At 46.0% G+C, this 20,244-nt stretch overlaps 1 protein-coding gene and 1 long non-coding RNA gene across 14 annotated transcripts in view; one reads left to right on the plus strand and one right to left on the minus strand.

Moving 5' to 3' along the window:
• The window catches only part of LOC144132271 (uncharacterized), a 79,612-nt gene extending 61,232 nt beyond the window's left edge, over window positions 1-18,380 (minus strand). The window contains exon 1 of the long non-coding RNA XR_013314742.1: window positions 4,737-18,380. This is a non-coding gene — a long non-coding RNA (uncharacterized LOC144132271). The remainder of the gene's footprint in view (window positions 1-4,736) is intronic.
• The window catches only part of LOC144132266 (glutaminyl-peptide cyclotransferase-like), a 237,140-nt gene continuing 220,723 nt past the window's right edge, over window positions 3,828-20,244 (plus strand). For 6 of the 13 annotated variants that reach the window (XM_077664568.1, XM_077664569.1, XM_077664579.1 and 3 more), the window contains exon 1: window positions 3,836-4,223. In XM_077664568.1, the coding sequence (XP_077520694.1) occupies window positions 4,138-4,223 (86 nt within the window). In that variant the 5' untranslated portion in view covers window positions 3,836-4,137. Of the gene's footprint in view, window positions 4,225-20,244 lie in introns of all 13 variants that reach the window. The other 7 variants (XM_077664571.1, XM_077664573.1, XM_077664578.1 and 4 more) reach the window with 4 other exon arrangements.

Genomic DNA, 20,244 nt, shown 5'->3' on the forward strand with positions numbered 1-20,244 from the left:
TGAGCTTCTGATAACACTGGCATTTGATAGCCTGCAAAGATTGCTAGGGGTTGACCGATCGTCCTTGATAGCTGAACAAAGGGCAGACTCCACACTGCAGAGTCTTAGGTGCCGGGAGGAAGAAGGTGTTGCAAAGAAAAATGTGCTATTTCAAGAAAGGTCCGGGGTACTCTATCGTAGGTATCACGTGGTTGCAGAGTATGTCCCCTAAAAACGGCCGACTGCTCCGCTGGAGCCTCGCACTGCAGCAATACTCTTTTGACGTTCGGTACAAAAGAGGTAAATTGAACGGCAATGCCGATGGCTTAAGTCGCTGCTTTTACTGTAACTGATAGCCTCGGAGATTCTGGCTTGTGTGCATTTTTTTTTCCTGACTTATGCGTACTATCACTTTTTTTTTTTATCGGGCATCTTGAACTCTTGTTTGTATGTTTGAAGAATGCTCAGGTTGCTTCAATTGCTGGCGTAATTGTGCAAGGATTAAAACCGTTTTGGTTGAAAAGAAACCTGGTAAATTTCAGGGAGAGAGTCATGGCACTTGCTTGCTTTGCATTTGTGGTTTCTGTGTTGTTCAACTGATGCTGCCTTCCTAGGAAGTAAACCGGCCTGCAGAGAACAAGAAGCCGTCATTTTGAGAGAAAAAAAAAAGGGGAGCTGCAGAGACTTCCTGAAGAAACAGAGTACCAGCATCAGTGAAGCACATGGTGAACACCATCCGCCCCAGTTATCCCTCTGAACAATGATTGTTGACCTTTGTCCATCGGGATCTCGGACGCCGCCGGAGAAGCTGTTACGTTTCGAAATATCCCGAGCCTCGGGACAGTGGGTTTCGGACGGACATCCGCTGGTCTGGCCAAACTGCTCCAAGCTGCTTCCTCGGTTTCCCGGCGCGCGTATGTTTTCAATTGTGTGCATCGGGAGAGCGGCGCCGAGAGGGTCGTGCGCTAAGTGGCAAAGCCCATTACAACCAGTTGCCGGAGGCGGCGAGAGTGTCTGGGTGTCCTGTTGGGTGGCCCGTGCCCGGCGGCGGGCGCGGCTGCTGTTGTTTACAGCGAGCGCCACCACCTGTGTGCCAGCCGTTCTGAAGACGCCTTCTCTTCCATTGTGCGGAACTCTGTTCGCAAGTGCTGCTTCGACTTGTGCCTTGTTTTCGCTCCTTCCACCTGGGTCGCCTTTCGTGTTTGTCATCGCTGCTGCAGGAACGGCCAGGCGCCGGAAGTGGCGAGGGTGTGTCGGGGACGTCTCGGTGGGTGGTTCGCGAAGAAAGTGCACGTGACCCAAAAGGGTAGTGATTGGACGCTTTTGATTAAACCAAGTTCCCCAACTAGGGACCGGGGGACACGGGACCCTTTAAAACGAGCCGTAGTGCTCATTGTGGGACCGAAATCGCTTCGATCACAATGTAAATAAATCTCTGTTAGTTTTCTCTATTGCTCGACTCGTCTCTGCAACGTCGTCAAACGCGATGCCCGAGTGCCTGCTGCCCGACTTCTGATGATCGGCTCTTCGCTACCCGTTGGGTCCGCTAACGGAGCAGACACAACGCAACACCCCTGATTTGGTGTATTGCCATGTGCTCCCAAAGCTAACCTCCCTACTCCCCGTTGTTTAATTTCTAACCTTGCTTGAACATCCAGTCTCATGCACAGGACCGCATTACCAAAAGTCAGACTAGGGACCATCACCCCTTTGCAGATCCCTCTTACCACTTCATACCTATTGTAATTCCACAGTGTCCTATTTTTCATGACAGCTGCATTCCTACTAGCTTTATTCATTACATATTTTTCATGCTCTGTCAGATACTCAGCACTGTTATTTATTCACACTCCAAGATACTTGTACTCATCCACTACTTCTAGCATGAACTCCTGTATTCTATGCCCGCCGCCTTCTTCATTAAATATCATGAGTGCAGATTTTTCCTTACTATACTTGAAACCTAATCTATCTCCCTCTGTACCGCATATGTCTGTCAACTTCTGCACGTCTTCCTTGTTGTCAGCCATTAGCACTATATCATCCGCATATATTAGTCCCAGTAATGACTGTTTAATCCATTCCCCTTGCTTGAAAAAGAAAGGTAGAAGCCTACTCCGCTCCCCTCTAGCTTGGTCTCCAACCCTTGCAGGTACAACATGAACAACAAAGGGGACAGAGGACATCCTTGCCTAAGCCCCCGCTGCATCTCTGCAGGCCCCGATACATTTTTTTCCCATTTTATGAGCACTCTGTTACCTTTATATATATCTTTTAAAAAATTAGTTACTCCATCTTCCACATCCAATGTGCCCAGTATGTCCCACAAATACTCCTGAATAACGCTGTCATAGGCTCCCCTAATATCCAGAAATGCTAGCCATAGGGGCCTGTGTTCCTTTTCAGCAATCTCTATACACTGCGTCAATGAAAATAGATTGTCCTCCAGCCTCCTTTGTTTCTGGAACCCACCCTGTAAACCACAGATGTCACTGTTATGGGACGATAGTTACTTACGTCTGCTTTGTCCCTCTTTCCCTTATATATCATGTTCATTCTACTTAATCGCCATTCATCGGGGACTTTCTCATCCACTATCATTTTGTTCACTACCTGTATTAATGTTTGCTTGGATTTTGGTCCTAGCTTCTTTATCAACATAATCGGGATGCCATCTGGTCCTGTTGACGTGCCACTAGGCGCGCCATCTGTTGGGGCAGTGGCTTACATTGCGAGAAGGAGGAGGAGGGATTTTTCGCTGACGCGGAGGACGAGGTACTTTTTGCTCACGCGGAGGAGGATGGATTTTTCGCTCACGCGGAGAAGGTATTTTTCGCTCACGGCCGACGCCGACGACGCCGGCTTTTCTGCGACACGAGCTGTCGCGTTAATACATGCGTGGGTTGCAGTGGTACCCGGACGTACGCTCTCTGCCGCTCGTAATCTGTTTGCCTAAATTTAAGTTCCAAACGTCTCGTAGCTAATTGAAAATGGGCATGAAAGCGAACCCACCAGGAATCGTTACGGCGCAGCTTTTATCCGAGGTTCTGGGGAAAATAGGTAAAGGCGTGAAGGCTGCGCGGCAAATTATTCAAGTTTAAGATTCCATGCATTAATTGAGTACCAATATAATGACATCCAAATATATCGAGCTCTTGATTATTGCTTCCTGTGTGGTGATTAGTATAATACTATAGACAATGATTGCTTTATACACCATTTGCAAAATTCTGATAGCAATGTCCACCATATGGCAGCCCGGCCTTCGATATAAGCTCTGTATTCTAATATTTTAAGCCTCATGAAACTAGAACAAGTACGTACGTGCTGTCCTAGAAGGGGAGCTAAAGCATGCGCCGAACCTTTCTGAAGCACACGTTAGCTTCCTCAGGACATTTCACAAAGATGAAAGTGGGACTTGAAGTGTAGTTTTTCAGGCAGACCCACGCTGCAATCCGGTACTTGGTGAAAGAAAAAAATACTGGAGGAGGAAGCCGAAACCACAGCATGGTTTTTAGAACTTGTATCGAAGTGGTGGTCTCTGACATATCCGGAAGGGCGACAACCTACATTACCCCAGTGCTGAAGTAATGAGTATGCTAAAGTCGTGCGAGGAACTTTTCAAGGGGATCACGGAGTGGACCGAAAGCACCACCGGCTCTGCAAGCTGAGCCGAGGACGAAACACAGATAAATAGCTCTCGGAGCTCAATTGCGTAGGCGTTACACTGTTGGCGCAAAACAGCACGCATTGTCTGAGCGCGGGCGCGTGGGCGTCGCTCAGCGGTTGCTAAGGGAGTGACGACGGTGACGGCAGTGGCGTCTGTTTACGTCACCCCCCCCCCCCCCCCCTCTTCAAGGCTGTCACAACACGCTTGCGTCTTGCGTGGACAGCATGTATAGCCAAGCTACCTTGGTTTAGGGTTTAGCTAGAATCAGAGCTGCTGCAGCATCATTAGAGTGGGCACTGCGACGTCGCCAACGTCTCCCAGCTACTCCCAGCCGGTTCATTTCGCTCCCGTTGATTTACTAGGCAAGCCAAGCCGAGCTGGTCTGGGTAAGCGCAGGCGGGGAGCGGCGGGGGTCGGCACTTGGACGGGCCGCGTAGTTGCGGCTGCGGGAAGATCTTGGTCCTTTCAGAGTTAGCGCGGCTGCTGCTATGCTCATCACCACGAGCCTGTTGGTCGAGGTTTTCCTGGCGTTTCTAATCGCACACACCGAAGGTGTCACATGGCACGAACTGAAGGTGAGTACCCGATCCTGTTATGTCCTTCGGAGGGAATTAAGTTTGATCCAGGTCAGAGCTAGCTAGCTGCTCCCATCTTGATCCAAGTTTTAGCTTGCTTGGAGAACGCAGTCACGTAAAGGGGACCCGCTATGCGTCCATGTGCTCATCTTTTTGTTTTGTTCTCCATGACGGCTGTTTTGACTGTGCTCCCAAGTTCCTTACGCTGCAGACATGTGTAGGCTGAAATCGTCGCATCCCATCTGTTCGCCGCACATTGTTTTGGTCGAAATTATACTTAATTACTTTGGCGTCACTACGCTGTTCTTGTGAGATCTCAGGAGTGCGCGTTATCGGTGTCCCGTTGTGTGTGTTCCAAGCTGTTATGAACATATGTTTTGTTTTAACGCAGTGATCCAGCTCCGATTTCCAAGCTATGGTAAAAGTAGCAATAGAGGCCATGTTTATAGCAAGTCAGCCACCAAACAGAAGAGCTGACGCTGCCAAACAAGAGGAGCTGAAGGGCGACTCACATTTCAGATGCGCACATCCAAATGTCACAATGCTGCATTTCTGATCAGCTCCGCAGGAAGAAGGATGAGCTGGCATGGCAAGCACACTTGTGGCTTTGAGGGCGCTCGCAGACTTGCACAACAACGTCTGTGGAAGCGTGCACGCACGGGCGCGTATCGCATATTCGGCGGTTGCGTGGTTTCATCAGCGCCTCTCGCAGAAAGCTTGCTCGGGTACACCTGTCGGTTGGCCTTTGGTGGGCCACTTGAAAGGCGTCCGTCACGTATACGGTCCAGCTGTGAGTGAAGGTGTCAGCCTGCAGGCAGTCGACCTGCCAAGCCACAGCGAAGATAAAGCAAAGCACACAGCGTGTCGTTGAGAAATTTCAGCTGATGTTTTGTAGCACGGCAGGGTCGAAATTGAAGAAGAGAGCTGGGCATGATATAAGAACAGCACACCTTCGTTTTTGTTTGTCCACCACGCTGTTTCCTTCATGAGCCCTGTTGGGGACATTTTTCAGTATGCTGCGATTACTGCACTTCCAGATTACTACGAGCATTTGGTGTACCCAAAAACCATAAGGTTTACCCTAACAGTATAGCACTGCTCTGATAGAGTGGTGCACAAAGTTGGAATTGTGTGTCAGCAGTACAGAAAGACGGGATGGTAACGCAGACATGCACCAACTGTTGAATTCAGTTGTTCCTGTCTGCGTTCAGTCATTGTTTGCTGTGTTGACATGCATTAAGATGGCAGCGCACAGCAAATGCAGTATGCATCAGCAAGGGCCTTGAGAGTAAATAAAAAAAAATGTCTGTGAATGCGGTTAACAAATAAAGTATTTCTTTTTGTTTGATTACATTTCAGAAGGCACCGCCCATTTCCTGTGTGGACGGGGGTTTTTACTCTCATTTTATGCGACAGCATTAGGAGCTCTTCAGTCCATTTTGCGTTGGATGCCGTGATATGCTGGAACCTTGAGCCATTTCTCACAACCTTTGCATGCAATGAGCTGGCAAATCGGCTCCTTCCTTGTCAGATGATCAAGATTCTTGGCAGGAGTAAAGACAAAGTAGGCCGCCTGCTTCTAGGAGCTTACTACATAAAGTCAAAGGGCGAGGAATGTATTAGTGACACATCAGTTTCCCTGTATAATGTGGAAAAAAAAACTTTCTGTGCGCATTTTGTTTATTTGTGCCCAGGCTTGGTTTGCCCCCTTTCTCGCTTCCAGCCCCCTCTTTTTTAGGCACATGTATGCACTGCCTATATAAGGAGCATTGGTCTGAATAAAATCAGTTGATAGTTTGCGCTCTTTCCATCTGCATTGTCTTTCCTGTGTTCGCTCTTTATGTCTGTGCAACTCGTTCTTAACAAAAGCCAATGGCGATGGCTGATGGTTCTTAAGGGTAACAAACTGGATTCCAAGGGAAGGGAAGCATAGCAGAAGCCAGCAGAAGGTTAGTTGGGCGAATGAGATTAAGAAGTCTGCGGGGATATAGTGGCCACAGCTGGCACAGGACAGGGTTAATTGCAGAGATGTGGGAGAGGCCTTTGTCCGGCATTGTGCATTGTTGGGCTGATGATGATGATCTCATTTGGAAAAGTTCTTGGCTACTGATATGCTGGTGTTTTTAGGTGTATGGCATGATCGTAATACTGACATTTCTTCACAAAAGGCGAGGAGTTTTAAAATGACTGATCGTGCCTTGCTTGTTTCCTTTTTCCCAGCCTATGGCATCTTTCGACGCCATTAAACCCGGCTTCTCCTGAAAAACACGATCAGTTACTTTCTTTTCCAGTTCCTTGCTAGACTCCACGCTAGCCTCCTCTATACCATAAATGATCAAGTTATTCCTCCTGGCTCAGTTTTCTGAATCTTTCTGGTTCCTAACTGAACTGAACTTTCCTTGGAGATCCGATATTGCTGACTCCATGCCTTTCACTTTTGTGGCTAAGATATTTAGGCTGAGTAACAGTTTTTCAGTACCATCAATTCGAGCATTTAAACAAGAAAGTTTGTTTTCTGTTTTGTATTGAGATGCCTGCAGGCCCTCTATCATTCTTTGAATTAACCTTGCTTATAGTAGTTTGATATCTCTTTTCAGTCGAGCCAAGATATCGCCACAAGACAACAGATGTTTTGATAAAGCAATCACACAAGAAAGAAAACACTGAACGCACAAGCTTCGTTCGATTCAGAACTGGTTCCCAGTACCAATTCTGAAAAAGTGCTGCTGGTGCAGGCCAGGTGCTGCGCGGTGTAGTTCCAGTTCTGTGGTGCAGGTGCAGTGCGTCAGCAGTGCTACACCTCACTTGTGTGGCAATTTTCAATCGGAGGTGCATGCACAGGCCTCGTCGTCTGCTCGTCGCAGCTCGTGGCCTTGTTCGTTGTGCTGTCAGTTCTCGAAGTGTGTGTCTCTTTTCGTGCCTCGTGAGTCCATGGACGACAACATCGCCGAAGTCATTTTTGTGGAGTTTCTGGAGTCCTCCGACAGTGAGGATGTGGAAGCTGATGCAGTGCTTTCCTTCGTAGCAATGAAGTTGGTTCGGACAGACTGCAACCGAATTACCAATTACTACGAAAGCGTTGTAGCTAGATATTTTGGCTTTGGATTCGTTAGACTATTCAGGTTGTCATGAGAGATGGTTGAGGAATTTTTCAGTGCGCTTTGAGACATCAGTGCATTTTCACGTGCCTCGAGGAGGGCACCCAAATTTGTCCATCGATATTGACGAGCATTGCGATCGTTGGCTGCAAACGTCGTCTGCTAAGGCCGTCAACACGTGCACAACTTTCCTGCACGTTCTTCGCGGATGGCGCCAAGGTTCCTTGCACCACATCTGCACCCAAATCAATCGCGGACAGTGGTGCAGGGGGCGCTGTGAATCGAGGGCTTTGGGGCAGTGCACCATGAACCGGTGCAAGCAGTGCAATGAACCACGGTTGAATCGAACCTATAGAGGGCAGGGCAGCAGAACTAGACAGGGATCGTTACTTCGGTAGCAGTGTGCAGAGCAAAAAAGGATTGCTTAGCATTTTGCCTTGTTTGCTGCTGCCGTGCGCACTGGCAAAGAACAGCTCTGGCGGTATATTTGAGCAAAATCGACTTTATGGGCTGGTTGGTAACTTCCTTGATTCATAACGGCAGCAAAGGAGCACAAACACAAGAGAAGAAACACACGGACTCACAATTGGTTTTGATGGGAATAGATTTTGCGTAAATATAGGCTCTACGTGTCTGGGCACTATAGAGAGGATAAAAAAACATCCACGTGCCATGGTGGATGTCCTGGAGGCCTATCATATAAAGAAAAGAGCTGATTGCTGTATTTGTGACACTTCGATTTTTATGTACACTTTGGAGTTCGACCTTTTCGTGGCTATAAGATAACTTGTGTTTGTGATGTTACCATGGCACGTGGATGTTAATATCCTCTCTATAGTGCGCAGACGCGTAGAGCATATATTTACTCAAAATCTATTCCCATTAAAACCAGCTGTGAGTGCAGCATTTGTCCGTGTGTTAGCGTGTTTCTTCTTTTGTGTTTGTGCTCCTTCGCTGCCATTATGAATCAAGAATCAAGGTAGTCAATGGGGCAGTATGACACGACATCCTCGATGTCGTCAGAGGTGTGGTCGCTGATAGCCACGGCTGATCCCATCCAAGGATGATACGATCGTAGAGGAGTGTAGCTGATATAGCTCTGAATGCTTGAACAGGGTTCATGCTTGGTGCCACTCATGCAGCACCTGCACAGCGGGACAGACCTGAATTGCAAAGCAACAAGGATTGCTTAGCATGTTGCCTCGTTTGCTGCTGCCATACCTATTTTTGAAAGTAATTGGATTGGATTAATAATGACTTTCCTAAAAATAACATGAATGTAACTACAGTGAACAGTAAATAATGCACCTATTTTTAGATTAGTTTCATTAGCTTTGATGCATACGGTAGGTTGCAGCTGCTTCAACCTTTTTGTGTAAATTTTCTCGATTTCCATTGCAGATTAGCTTCAAAATGGGTGTTAAGAATATTGCCCAGCTTTGCTTGCACTATAAAGGTATCTTGGAAAGTAACATCACCTTTGCTGCTGAATTGCTGCCCCTGAACAGATTCATTAGATTACTCAACTGTGAGAGAAGGAAAGTAATTCATCATCATCAACCTGACTACACCCACTGAAGGGCCAAGGCCTCTCCCATGTCTCTCCAATTAACCTGGTCCTTTGTCAGCTGTGCCCACCCTATGCCTGCGAACTTCTTAATCTCATCCGCCCACCTAACCTTCTGCCGCCCCCTGCTACGCTTGCCTTCTCTTGGAATTCACTTCGTTACCCTTAAGGATCAGCATTTGTCTTGCCTCCGCATCACATGCCCTGCCCAAGCCCATTTCTTCCTCTTGATTTTGACTAGTATGTCATTAACCCGCGTTAGTTCCCTCACCCACTCTGCCCGCTTCCGGTCTCTTAACGTTACACCTATCATTTTTCTTTTCATGGCTCGCTGTGTTGTCCTTAACTTAAGCTGGACCCTTTCCGTTAGCCTCCACGTTTTTTGCCCCGTAGGTGTGTACTGGGGCTAGATTACGTAACTGTCAATTAGGAAAGTTGTCAAAAACTTGTCACAAAGGTGTCAATAAGCCGCGGTCCTATTGGTCGGTTGTGGCCAGCGGCCATAGTGCTTTTTTGCGTCATGGGTGGTTGCTGATGACGTCATGGATATGGCAGAAGTGACGTTGCACACCTAATTATGCAGCCGCTAATTGACGGTTTTTTGTCACTGTTTTGAGGGCGTCAATTTGACTTTTGAGTTTGTGACAGAAAATGGCGGTGGTGTACGCGGCCATACGACTGAGGCGGCTGCGCTGGCGCGAGCAACGGCGAAGGAGGGTGCACGAAGATGCGTTTGACTTGCTGGAACGAGCTGTTTCGACGCCTTTTTTGACTGGAGAAGCAGACTGTGGAGTGTTTGTGCGACGAACTCGCCGATGAACTGGGAGGTTTGCGTGAGAGTGCACGGTCGGTGCGGCGGCAGGTGCTGTGTGCATTGCGGTTCTTTGCCACGGGCGGCTTTCAGGCTGCCGTTGGTAGCGAGGCGCACGTCAGCATCGCACAACCGACGGTGAGCAAATCCGTGCGGCGGGTGGCGCAGGATATTGTAAAGTTGGCGTGCAGAAGGGGTGGGTGCCGTCGTCACCTCTGTGACACAGCTACGTATAAATAAGACACGCTTATGCTGGCAAAGCACTTTATCTTCCCAGCAAATTGCACTTCGTGGTCGTTTTCTGTTTCCCAAGGGGAAAGAAACAAATGACCACTCGTCACATACTGCAACACCTCACCTTTTGGCATTTTTGTCATCGATCGAAAAAGCCGAACAACACAGACTTCAACATGTTGCCTTCGTCGATTTCGTTCCATGCGCTTCTTGCAAGTTCGCTCGGTAGTCACGCAGCCTTCACTGCATTCGTTGAAATTTTTCTGTGCACTTAGGTCAACCGCACAGTAGCTCGATTCCAGACGCCGTGCAAAAAAACAATAACACGGCGTGAAACAGCTGCTTCTGTGCAAAGCGGCCTTTTTACTGCCATCAGCACACCCCCGCGGCACTGAAAGTTACCCACCAGTCAATTTAATAGCACAACTTCGAACGCTTTTTGTTTTGCTTAATATTTTCGAACTTTAAACACAGTGTTTTGACAAAATAAAATATTAGTTATTTTCATCGCTGCTTATTTCTTATTTCTTTTTACAAAGAATAAGCAGACGGCCTCTCGAATGCTCTCGGGGCACTGCCCTGCTGTAATTGGCTGATTCCTCGTTGCGTCACTTGATGACGTCTCATCATGACGTCATTTTGACGTCACTGTCAATAACTTGTGACAGAATTTGTCACAGTTGCTAATCTAGCCCCTGGTAAGATACAGCTGTTGCACACTTTTCTCTTGAGGGATATTAGTAAACTGCCATTAATGATCTGAGAGAACCTGCCATATGCACTGCAACCCATTATTATCCTTCTAGTTATTTCCCTCTCATGATCTGGATCAGCTGTCACTACCTACCCCAAGTATTCCTTTACCACTTCCAGCACCTTGCTTCCACTTGTGAACTACTGTTCCCTTGCTAGGCTGTTGAACATTACTTTGGTTTTCTGCATGGTTATTTTTAGACCCACTGTTTTGGTCTGCCTGCCTAAATCATTGATCATGCTTTGCAATTCATCTCGTGAGTGACTCAGCAAGGCAATGTCATCAGCTAATCGCAGATTATTTAGGTATTCTCCGTTAACTCTTATCCCCAACTGTTCCAAGTTCAGGCCCCAGAATACTTCCTGTAAACAGGCGGTGAATAGAATTGGCGAGGTTGTATCTCCGTGCCTGACGCCCTTCTTTATTGGAATTTTATTGCTGACTTTATGGAGGCCTATGGTAGCTGTGCAGTTGCTATAGATATCTTCCAGTGTTTTTACATAAGGTTCTTCTACACCCTGTTTCCGCAGTGCCTGTATGACAGCTGAGGGTTCCACTGAGTCGAATGCTTTCTCGTAATCAATGATGTCTATATGTAGGGGTTGGGTATATTCTGCGCATTTCTCTATCACGTGACTGATAGTGTGAATATGATCTATTGTGGAATATCCTTTACGAAAGCCTGCTTGATCATTTGTTCGATTAAAGTCGAAGGTTTCCCTGACTGTATTAGCGATTACCTTAGTAAATACCTTGTAGGCAACGGACAGTAAGCTGATTGGTCTGCAATTTTTCATGTCCTTGGCGTCTTCTTTCTTATGAATTAAGATAATGTTTGCGTTCTTCCAAGCTCCTGGTACGGTCGAGGTCATAAGGCATTGCGTATACAGGGTGGCTAGTTTTTCTAGCAGAATCTTTCCTTCGTCCTTCAACAGGTCTGCTGTTACCTGATCCTAACCAGCTGGTTTTTCCCCTTTGCATTGCTTCTAAGGCTTTCTTTACTTCCTCTTTCGTTACTGGCAGGATGACGCATTGCTGTGCGCTACTGTCTCTCTCATTAACGCTCTGATTACATTCAGTACTGTATAGATTTGCGTAGAACTCTTTGGCTACTTTAACTGTCTTATCCGTATTGCTAATGTCATTGCCCTCCTTGTTTCTTAATGCATACATCTGATTTTTACCAATGCCTAGTTTGCTCTTCACCGCTTTCAGGCTACCTCCGTTCTTTAGAGCATGCTCGATGGTCTCCATATTGAACCTCCTTATGTCGGCTAACCCCCCATTGCGCCTATTTATTATAAACTTCGATAGCTCTGCTAGTTCTCTCCTATCTGTAGAGTTAGACGCCTTCATGCTTTGGCGTTTCTTAATCAGATCTTTAATCTCCTGAGATAGCTTGCCGGTATCCTGTTGAACCGTCTTGCCGCCTACTTCTACTGCGCACTCCGTAATGATATCTATCAGATTATAGTTCATTGTATGGACATTAAGATCACCTTCCTCAGTTAAGGCTGAATATCTGTTCTGCAGCGATATCCTGAAATCCTCTATTTTCCCTCTTATCGCTAACTCGTTAATGGACTTCTTCTTCACTATCTTCTTCCGCTCCCTCCTCAAGTCTAAGCTAATTCGAGGCCTTACCATTCTGTGTTCGCTACAGTGCACCTTTCTGATGACGTCCACATCCTGAACAATGCCGGGTTGAGTGCATAGTATGAAGTCGATTTCATTTTTAGTCTCGTCATTGGGGCTCTTCCAGGTCCACTTCCTGTTCTCTCGTTCTGAGAAGAAGGTATTCATGATCCGTAAATTATTTCTATGTGCGAATTGTACTAATAGCTCTCCCCTGCTATTCCTAGAACCTATCCCATAGCTGCCTGCTGCCTGGTCACCAGCCTGCTTCTTGCCCACCTTTGCATTCAAGTTGCCAATCAGTACAGTCTACTGTGATTTTACTCATTGCTGATTCCATGTCTTCATAGAAAGTTTCAACGGTCTGGTCATCATGGCTGGATGTAGGTGTGTAGGCCTGCACCACCTTTAGCTTGTACCTCCTATTAGCCTAATTACGATAGCTGCCACTCTCTTGTTAATACTATAGGACTTCTCTACGTTTCCAGCTATATCCTGAATAATGAGGAGTCCCACACCTTGTTCTCGTCTGTCCGCTAATTAGCGATAGCAGAGTATGTGCCTGTCCTTTAGTGCTGTATACACCTCACCTTTCCTCCTAACTTCACTACGCCCTATGACATCCCATTTAATGCCCGCTAGTTCCTCGAACAGCACTGCTAGGCTTGCCTCACAAGATAAGGTTCTAGTGTTGAACGTTGCCAGGTTCAGATTCCAGTGGCGGCCTGTCCGGAGCCAGAGATTCTTAGCACCCTCTGCTGCAACACAGGTCTGACCGCCGCCTTGGCCAGTCGCTCCGCAGCCACTGGGGACTGAGGGCTCAAGGTTAATTGGTTTGATCATAGAAGGTTGTGGCCAAGTACTACACCAGGGTGGCCAAATCCTGTTCTGGTGAGGGAGTGCATTGTCGGTTCTGGTCACTGAGCTCAACACGCACGTTTTTTTTTAATCTGGTGGAGAATTGCGGGGTGCCGGGATTCGAACCCCAGTCCTCTTGCACGCAAGGCAAGCGCTCTACCTCTATGCCATCGCCCCTGATTCATTACACTGTAAATTACCAGAAAGCCATCACTGTAGGCTTGGTAGAGAGAGATGGGGCAGATGGACAAGGGAGGGAAAAGCCTCAGGGTGCTTGCCAGTGAGAGGACATGTCTTCGTCTGGGCAAAACATTCATCATTGGCGGGGTTTGTATAGGGTCTTTGCTCCATGGAGGAAGGCTCGGTCAAGGGGAGGACGGTGTGAAGTGGGAAGTGGGAAGCTTGTCCAGGCATGAAGACTGCTAAACATGATTAACCGATTGACCTGCAACACTGTGATATGAAAAAGGCCGGCTCACAAGAAAGGAATCCAGGGGTATGGAGGGATAGCGAGCGTGGGCTTGAAAGGCTGTGTGTCCAGCTGCGACAGGTGGCTTGGTATGCCTGGCTGCGTTCACATGAAAAACTCAGATAAAGGAATTAAGCAACATGACGGAACGAAATACTAAAAAAAATGAAGGTAAAAGAGAAAACCTGGGGGCGAGTCCAGAGGAAGTGTGAAAGGAATGGGGGAAGGGGAGGAATGCTGAAGCCAAGAGTTCCTCAGAACTGATGGCAAGAGATGCAAGGCATAAGCTAAGGATAAACTGAACAAAGAGAGAGCAAAAGGGACGAGTCCGGGCAGGGAGGTAGGGTGACATATGATAAAGCGTTGTTTTTAAGTACTGGGAAATGCTCTGACCATGTGCTATACCTGCTTAAAGAATTGCATCAATGCCAGAATGTACCTGAGAGATTCTATGTTCCCTTTGGATATGTTGATCCCTGCTGGTTATAAGGTTCTTAATTTTGCAGATTAGCAATGGCTCTCTGTATTTGCTGTCTTTTGAGGATTTGAAGTCTGAAAAATAAAGTTTAACGTCATTGAAGTTGTGACTGCGTTAATCAAAACGTTGCAACACTGTCTTTTGTACGTTCCTTGTTGTGTCAGCTCGGTGACCATTTAGCCTGGTGCTCATTGACTGCTCATTTTCTCCGATATATTGTTTCTGGCAAGTGAAGCATTGAAGCATGTAAATAACATTAGACGCACAGTTAAAGCTAGTCCTTATATTTTGCTTGAGTGATTTCAGCACGGCAATAGACACAAACACATGAAGAACGAAGCACAACACTGACACTATTAACAACTTTATTGACGGGAAAGACAGCATATATAGGGGCAACATGACATTTTCTTGTTTCTGTTTTTCCTTAGGTGTCATGAAGCAGTACTTGTGCGCCTACACAAGAATTCTTTTTCTTTGGTTGTCAGATTGACAACCACTGACACATTTTTCCACAATCTTTAATCTTGCACACTAGCTTGTCTCTGCTTTTTCCAATCACCATGACTTTCACTTTGCATTAATAGTCCCAATGATGCAGGGCAAGGTTGCTAGTTGGGGCCTCTTTCAGCGATGCCATGTATTCTCGGGCTCTGGCTCTGTCATTTATAGTTTGGCCACAAGAGAACGGTATCTTGCTACTCCCGCCTTGGCGTGCCCAGAATCGCTTCTCGTGTTTTTTCGTGCAAGTACGATGAACGTTGCTCCCGTTGACTTGGTGGAACATCAGAAACCACATCGAATTTTTTCCAAGAAGAAATGAAAAGTGGAATGCCTTCTTTTTCTTCACATTGTGATCAGAGAGTACTAACATATTCTGACTTGCAATTTTTTTTATGTCAGCACCATGATTACAGAGCGAGCAAGCGGTATATAGTGGGCAGCACCAATGGTTCTAATGACAGACAGTGAAAAACTAAGCTACAAAAGTGGTGCGCCGTTGTCACACTATCTCTCGTGGGCAAGAAGCAACTTCCATTGAGGAGGCTAAAAATATGGTGGAGCATGGTAGCCATGCCTTTTCGCCAGCTTGTACACTCAAGGCCCTGAAAGCTGTTCACAAATGGATGCCTTTTTTAATGACAGTTACCTGCTTTCCCAGTGCAGTCTCATCTCTGCTGTGCCCAGGTTAGGTGCACAGTTTTAAAGTGCTGTAATTTCCGGACTATAGACCGTGGATTATGCATGGTTAAAAGCTGAAATTTTGCATCATGTGGACTATCTATGTATGCGGACTATACATGATGTTATTTTTTCAGTTTGTCAGAGCCGAAGAAGCCTACCGGTGGCTGTGAAAGTGCCTGCGACATGTTACCTTGCTAAATAATGTAGCGTGCGCAGATCACGGAGGGCGCAAAAACAGAGCTAAAGAAGACAGCCACTGCATTTGCCATAACTAGACACCTTCAATCATTGGTGAACATGGCCTCGAGAACAATGCTCGACAGAACTGGGAAGCCTGGATGCAAGAAGGGGCTGATACGTACATGGAAAGCAGACTGCCTCTGTACGACATCTTGTTTGAAAGTACGCAAGTGGGTCGTTGATTTGTGGCACACCGTGCCACAACAGGTTGCCATTAACGGCCTCAGGAAAGCCGGAATACAAACTTCCTCAACTGAGGTATCAGATTCTGACGGCGATTAAGACAGTGATGAGCCTGTCACATCTTACATGATTGACTTGTTTCACTCTGACAGCCCCAGGGAAAATGATTTCGGTGGGTTCTAGGACTGAAATCAGTGAGGTCTAATAAAAAGCATAGTTTTACATCTTCACAATAAAATGCTTGCCTACCCATTGCATACTGCTTATTTTCAGCTGAAATTCGTCCCTGCGGACTATGCACCGGTTGTGGACTATCTAAGCAAGAAAATTTTATTTTTAGCCGAAATTGGCCCCTGCAGACTATACACCGGATGGGGACTATAGTCCGGAAATTACGGTAATATGCAGCCATGCTTTGTTTGGTACTAATATCTACTTCATTGGTAAATTTCGCTGCAGCACATTGAGCCTTTGTGGCCTAGAAATACACACCACTTTGATCGTCCTTCTCTTGATTCCACCCGTTTCATTTTTAGCATGCATGCATGAGCTATCATCATCATCACCAGCCTGACTACGTCCACTGCAGGGCAAGGGCCTCTCCCATGTCTCTCCAGTTAACCCTCTTCTTTGCCAGCTGCACCCACTGTATGCCCGGTTGGTTTCCTGATAATGCTTGTGATCTCATCACCACCACCACATCCCATAGCGTAGCTATTTGTTGATCATTACTAGTTAATGTTTCGACCGCTAGTGGACACAAGTTGGGAAGGCTGAAGGCTAAATTTCTGCCTCACTTCCAGTGAAGACTCCTGAGTGTCACTGCAGCACATCTGACTGGCTCCTGTTCTGTTTGCTCGTTACTGTGTAACAAAAGTTGTGAGACCAGACTAAGTACACAGTGGGATCTTCAAACTTGCCTAGTCTTAGTTAAGTCAATCTTGGAAATCAGTGCTCATGGAGACTGGGCCAGCTTGAATCAAGTAGATAAATGGTGGGGCTTAGTGTTAGTGGCAGAACTTTAGGGTAGCAGTGACCAAAATGGTACTGGCAGTTGTGGCATGGAGTTGACATTCTAGTTGAAACTGAGGGAGGAAACAGAACTTGCAGTGGGAAAATGGGTGCCAGTGTTATCGTCAGACGGGGTCCAAGATCAGCTGAATTTTTACTTCAATGATGGGCACATAATTAAGGGGAGAACAAAATGCAGTCATCAACACACCCTTCAAGCCTGAATGCAGAAAGTGTCATCAATGCAGTTGTGCGTGTTCTATGATTTCATGTGCTATGGAACTCCTGCCCGCTGTCGAGAATCTTTATCTCAGGGAAGTCAACGCTTGCATATTTCTCAGTGCTTTTTTTTCTTATCTCCTAAAGAAAGAGGGTCTTAGCATGGGCAGGAGCACTGTAGCACGTAAAATCATAGAACCTTTTCTTATAAAGAAAACGCACAACTGCATTGGTGACACTTCAATCGCAACATATTTCATTTCATTTCATTTCATTTATTGAAGCCTTAAGGGCCCGTGGGCATTACATAAGGCGGGGGCAAGAACAGTGTGTACAACATATGGTACCAGCTCAACAAAAACAAAAACAAAAAGCAATGAAATGATAAATTAAAATTAAAAACATTAAAGGAGATAGTAACACAGGATCAGATTATTTGATGAAGCCGAATACATCACGTAAGACACAGGTGATTCGCTAATTCAGTGCGGAAAATTGCTCGATCTGTGCAAGAAGCAATATTATCAGGTAGAGCATTCCATCGGGCTATTGCATCTGGAAAGAATGAAACATTCATAGCTGATGTGCGGCCTTTAATGGGAGCTATGGGATGAGTGTGGTTTAGGCGAGGGGATATTCTTGATGGCGGCTGCAGCAAAGGATGCCTGTTAATAGGGCGGTAGAAAAAGGAATGAAGGAGGCATAGGCGTGATACGATGCGACGTGATTGGAGACTTGGGAGGGAAAGGGCTCGTTTTAGTGCAGTGACACTACTATCACGAGAGTACTGTGACATGATGAACCGTGCAGCTCGATTTTGAACGGCTTCTAATTCATTTGTAAGGTATGCTTGTGAAGGGTTCCAGATGGATGAGGCGTATTCAAGCTTTGGGCGTACGTATGTCTGATAAGCTAGTTGTCTGATTTCAGGTGGTGCTGATGTTAGGTTCCGTCGCAGATAACCAAGAGTGCGTGAGGCCTGGGAGCATATTGAATTAATATGAGTGACCCATGATAAGGATGATGTCAGGTGAACGCCAAGGTATTTGTAAGAGGAAGTTCGGGCAATGGGAGTTGAATTAATATGGTATGTGCAGTTAATAGAGGTTTGTTTACGAGAAAAGGACATGAGTTGGCATTTGTCTAGGTTAAGTGGCATGTGCCATTTTTCACACCAGGATGCAATTGTGTCTATATCATTTTGTAGCTTAATGGTGTCTTCAGGGGCATGGAGGATGTTATAAACGACGCAGTCATCCGCAAAAAGTCGAAGTTTGGTTATTGTGTTAGATGGGAGATCATTTATGTAGATTAAGAATAACAACGGTGATAACCCTGCGCCCTGAGGGACACCTGATGTGACGTCAGTATGCGATGAGCTGCAACAGTTGGCGAATGTAAATTGCACGCGCCCTTTAAGCAAGTGCTCGAGCCAGATAAGTAATGTTAGCGGGATTCCAAGTAAAGCAAGTTTAGCTAGCAGATGATTATGCGGAACACGGTCGAATGCCTTGGAAAAGTCGAGAAAGATGGCATCAATTTGTAGGCGATTGTCCATGTACTGAAGGATGTCGTGAGTGAATTCGGCGAGCTGTGTTTCGCATGATAGTAGTTTTCGAAAGCCATGTTGGTGCGGGTAAAAGTAATTTAGTGATTCAAGGTGAGCGATTAAATTTGATGCTATTACGTGTTCAAGGAGTTTGGACGGGATGCTGGTGAGCGAAATTGGTCGATAGTTGTTTGGTTTTGACCGATCTCCTGATTTGAAAATAGGAATTATTTTTGCTTTTTTCCAATCGTGAGGAACTTCGCCGGTACTTAGGGACTGTGAGAACAACAGGTATAGTATTTTACTTGATATTGCGGTAGTATTCTTTAACATTTTGGTGCTAATTTGGTCACATCCAGCTGACGACGATAGTTTGAGGGAGTTAATTAAGTTGGCTATTCCATCGGCATTAATTTCTATTTCTGGCATTGAAGTCACTAAAAAGTCATGCATGGAAGGAACAATAGCGTTAGTGGAAGAAAACACTGATGAAAAATACTTAAGAGCCGTCGCGCATTGATCTAACTCGACCGGTTGGTCATCATCTCCTGAGAGTTCGAACTGCTTAGTATGGCTTTTGGGGGAGAGAATTCGCCAGAATTTACTTGGGTTTGACTGTAATATTGATAGCAGATCAGAAGAAAAAAATTTCTTTTTAGACGCCTTCAATTCTTTAACACAATTATTTGCTCTAAGACGGTATCGCTCCCATGCCGTGCAGCTATTAACTAGTTTCGCGTGCCTGTAGTGCCGTTTTTTCTTGTTAAGGAGGCTTTTAAGACGGTTGTTGAACCATTGGTTGTTTAAATCAGTCTTTATAAGGACGGTGGGAATGTAAGAAGCTTGTAAATTAAGTATCATGTTTTTATATAATTCCCAATTCGTGTTGACAGAGCGAGATGAGTATATAGTACTAAAGTGTTCATAAAACTGTTCAAGTTCCCGGTTAATTGCTTCAAAGTCCGCTCTCTTATAATCAGTGATAAGCTTTTGGGTAGGGGATCTCTTTTTGATAGGTAATGAGATGCATATATGAAGGAGGCTATGATCGCTGAAGCCCGGTAATATGTTTATGCTTTTAATGTCGTCTGGATTAGATGTCAGTAAAAGATCCAGTGTATTGTATTGTCGCCTCTTGTTGGGCATGTTATTACTTGATGTAAGTTGAAATCTAGAACTAAATCAAGGAACCATTTTGCTTCGTTTGATTGTGATTTGTGAGGTTCTGATAGCAGAGGCCAGTTGATAGTCGGGTAGTTGAAGTCACCAAAAAGAAAGATAGGCGCGTTGGGTAGCTTGCTCCGAATTGATGTCAGTGAAAGGCGAAGGGAATTGCAGAATGATGGGCTATTTCCAGGAGGACGGTAACAGATACCGAAAACTTTTGATACCTGTACATTGTACGCAGACCCACGTCAGTTCTATGATATCGTCGTGGCTAATGAGCGATGATGATACGGTGCTTTTCACGGCTAGAAGTACTCCTCCTCCTCTTTTGCCCAGTCTGTCGTGACGATATAGTGTTAAGTTAGAGTTGGTGGGAAAAATTTCGTGGTCGTATATGTCCTGGTGTAGCCACGTTTCAGTGAGTAGAATGACGTCTGTGTTGCTGTCCTCGATAAAGCAGAGTTCTTCACGTTTTGGCATTACACTTCGTATGTTAGTAAATGTGACGTTTAAATCCAGAAAAGAGCGCGGCCGAGTGCTGAAGGGAGCCCGGGTGGGTTGT

Source organism: Amblyomma americanum, chromosome 5, assembly GCF_052857255.1.
Source record: "Amblyomma americanum isolate KBUSLIRL-KWMA chromosome 5, ASM5285725v1, whole genome shotgun sequence".
Classification (NCBI taxonomy): Eukaryota; Metazoa; Arthropoda; class Arachnida; order Ixodida; family Ixodidae; genus Amblyomma; species Amblyomma americanum.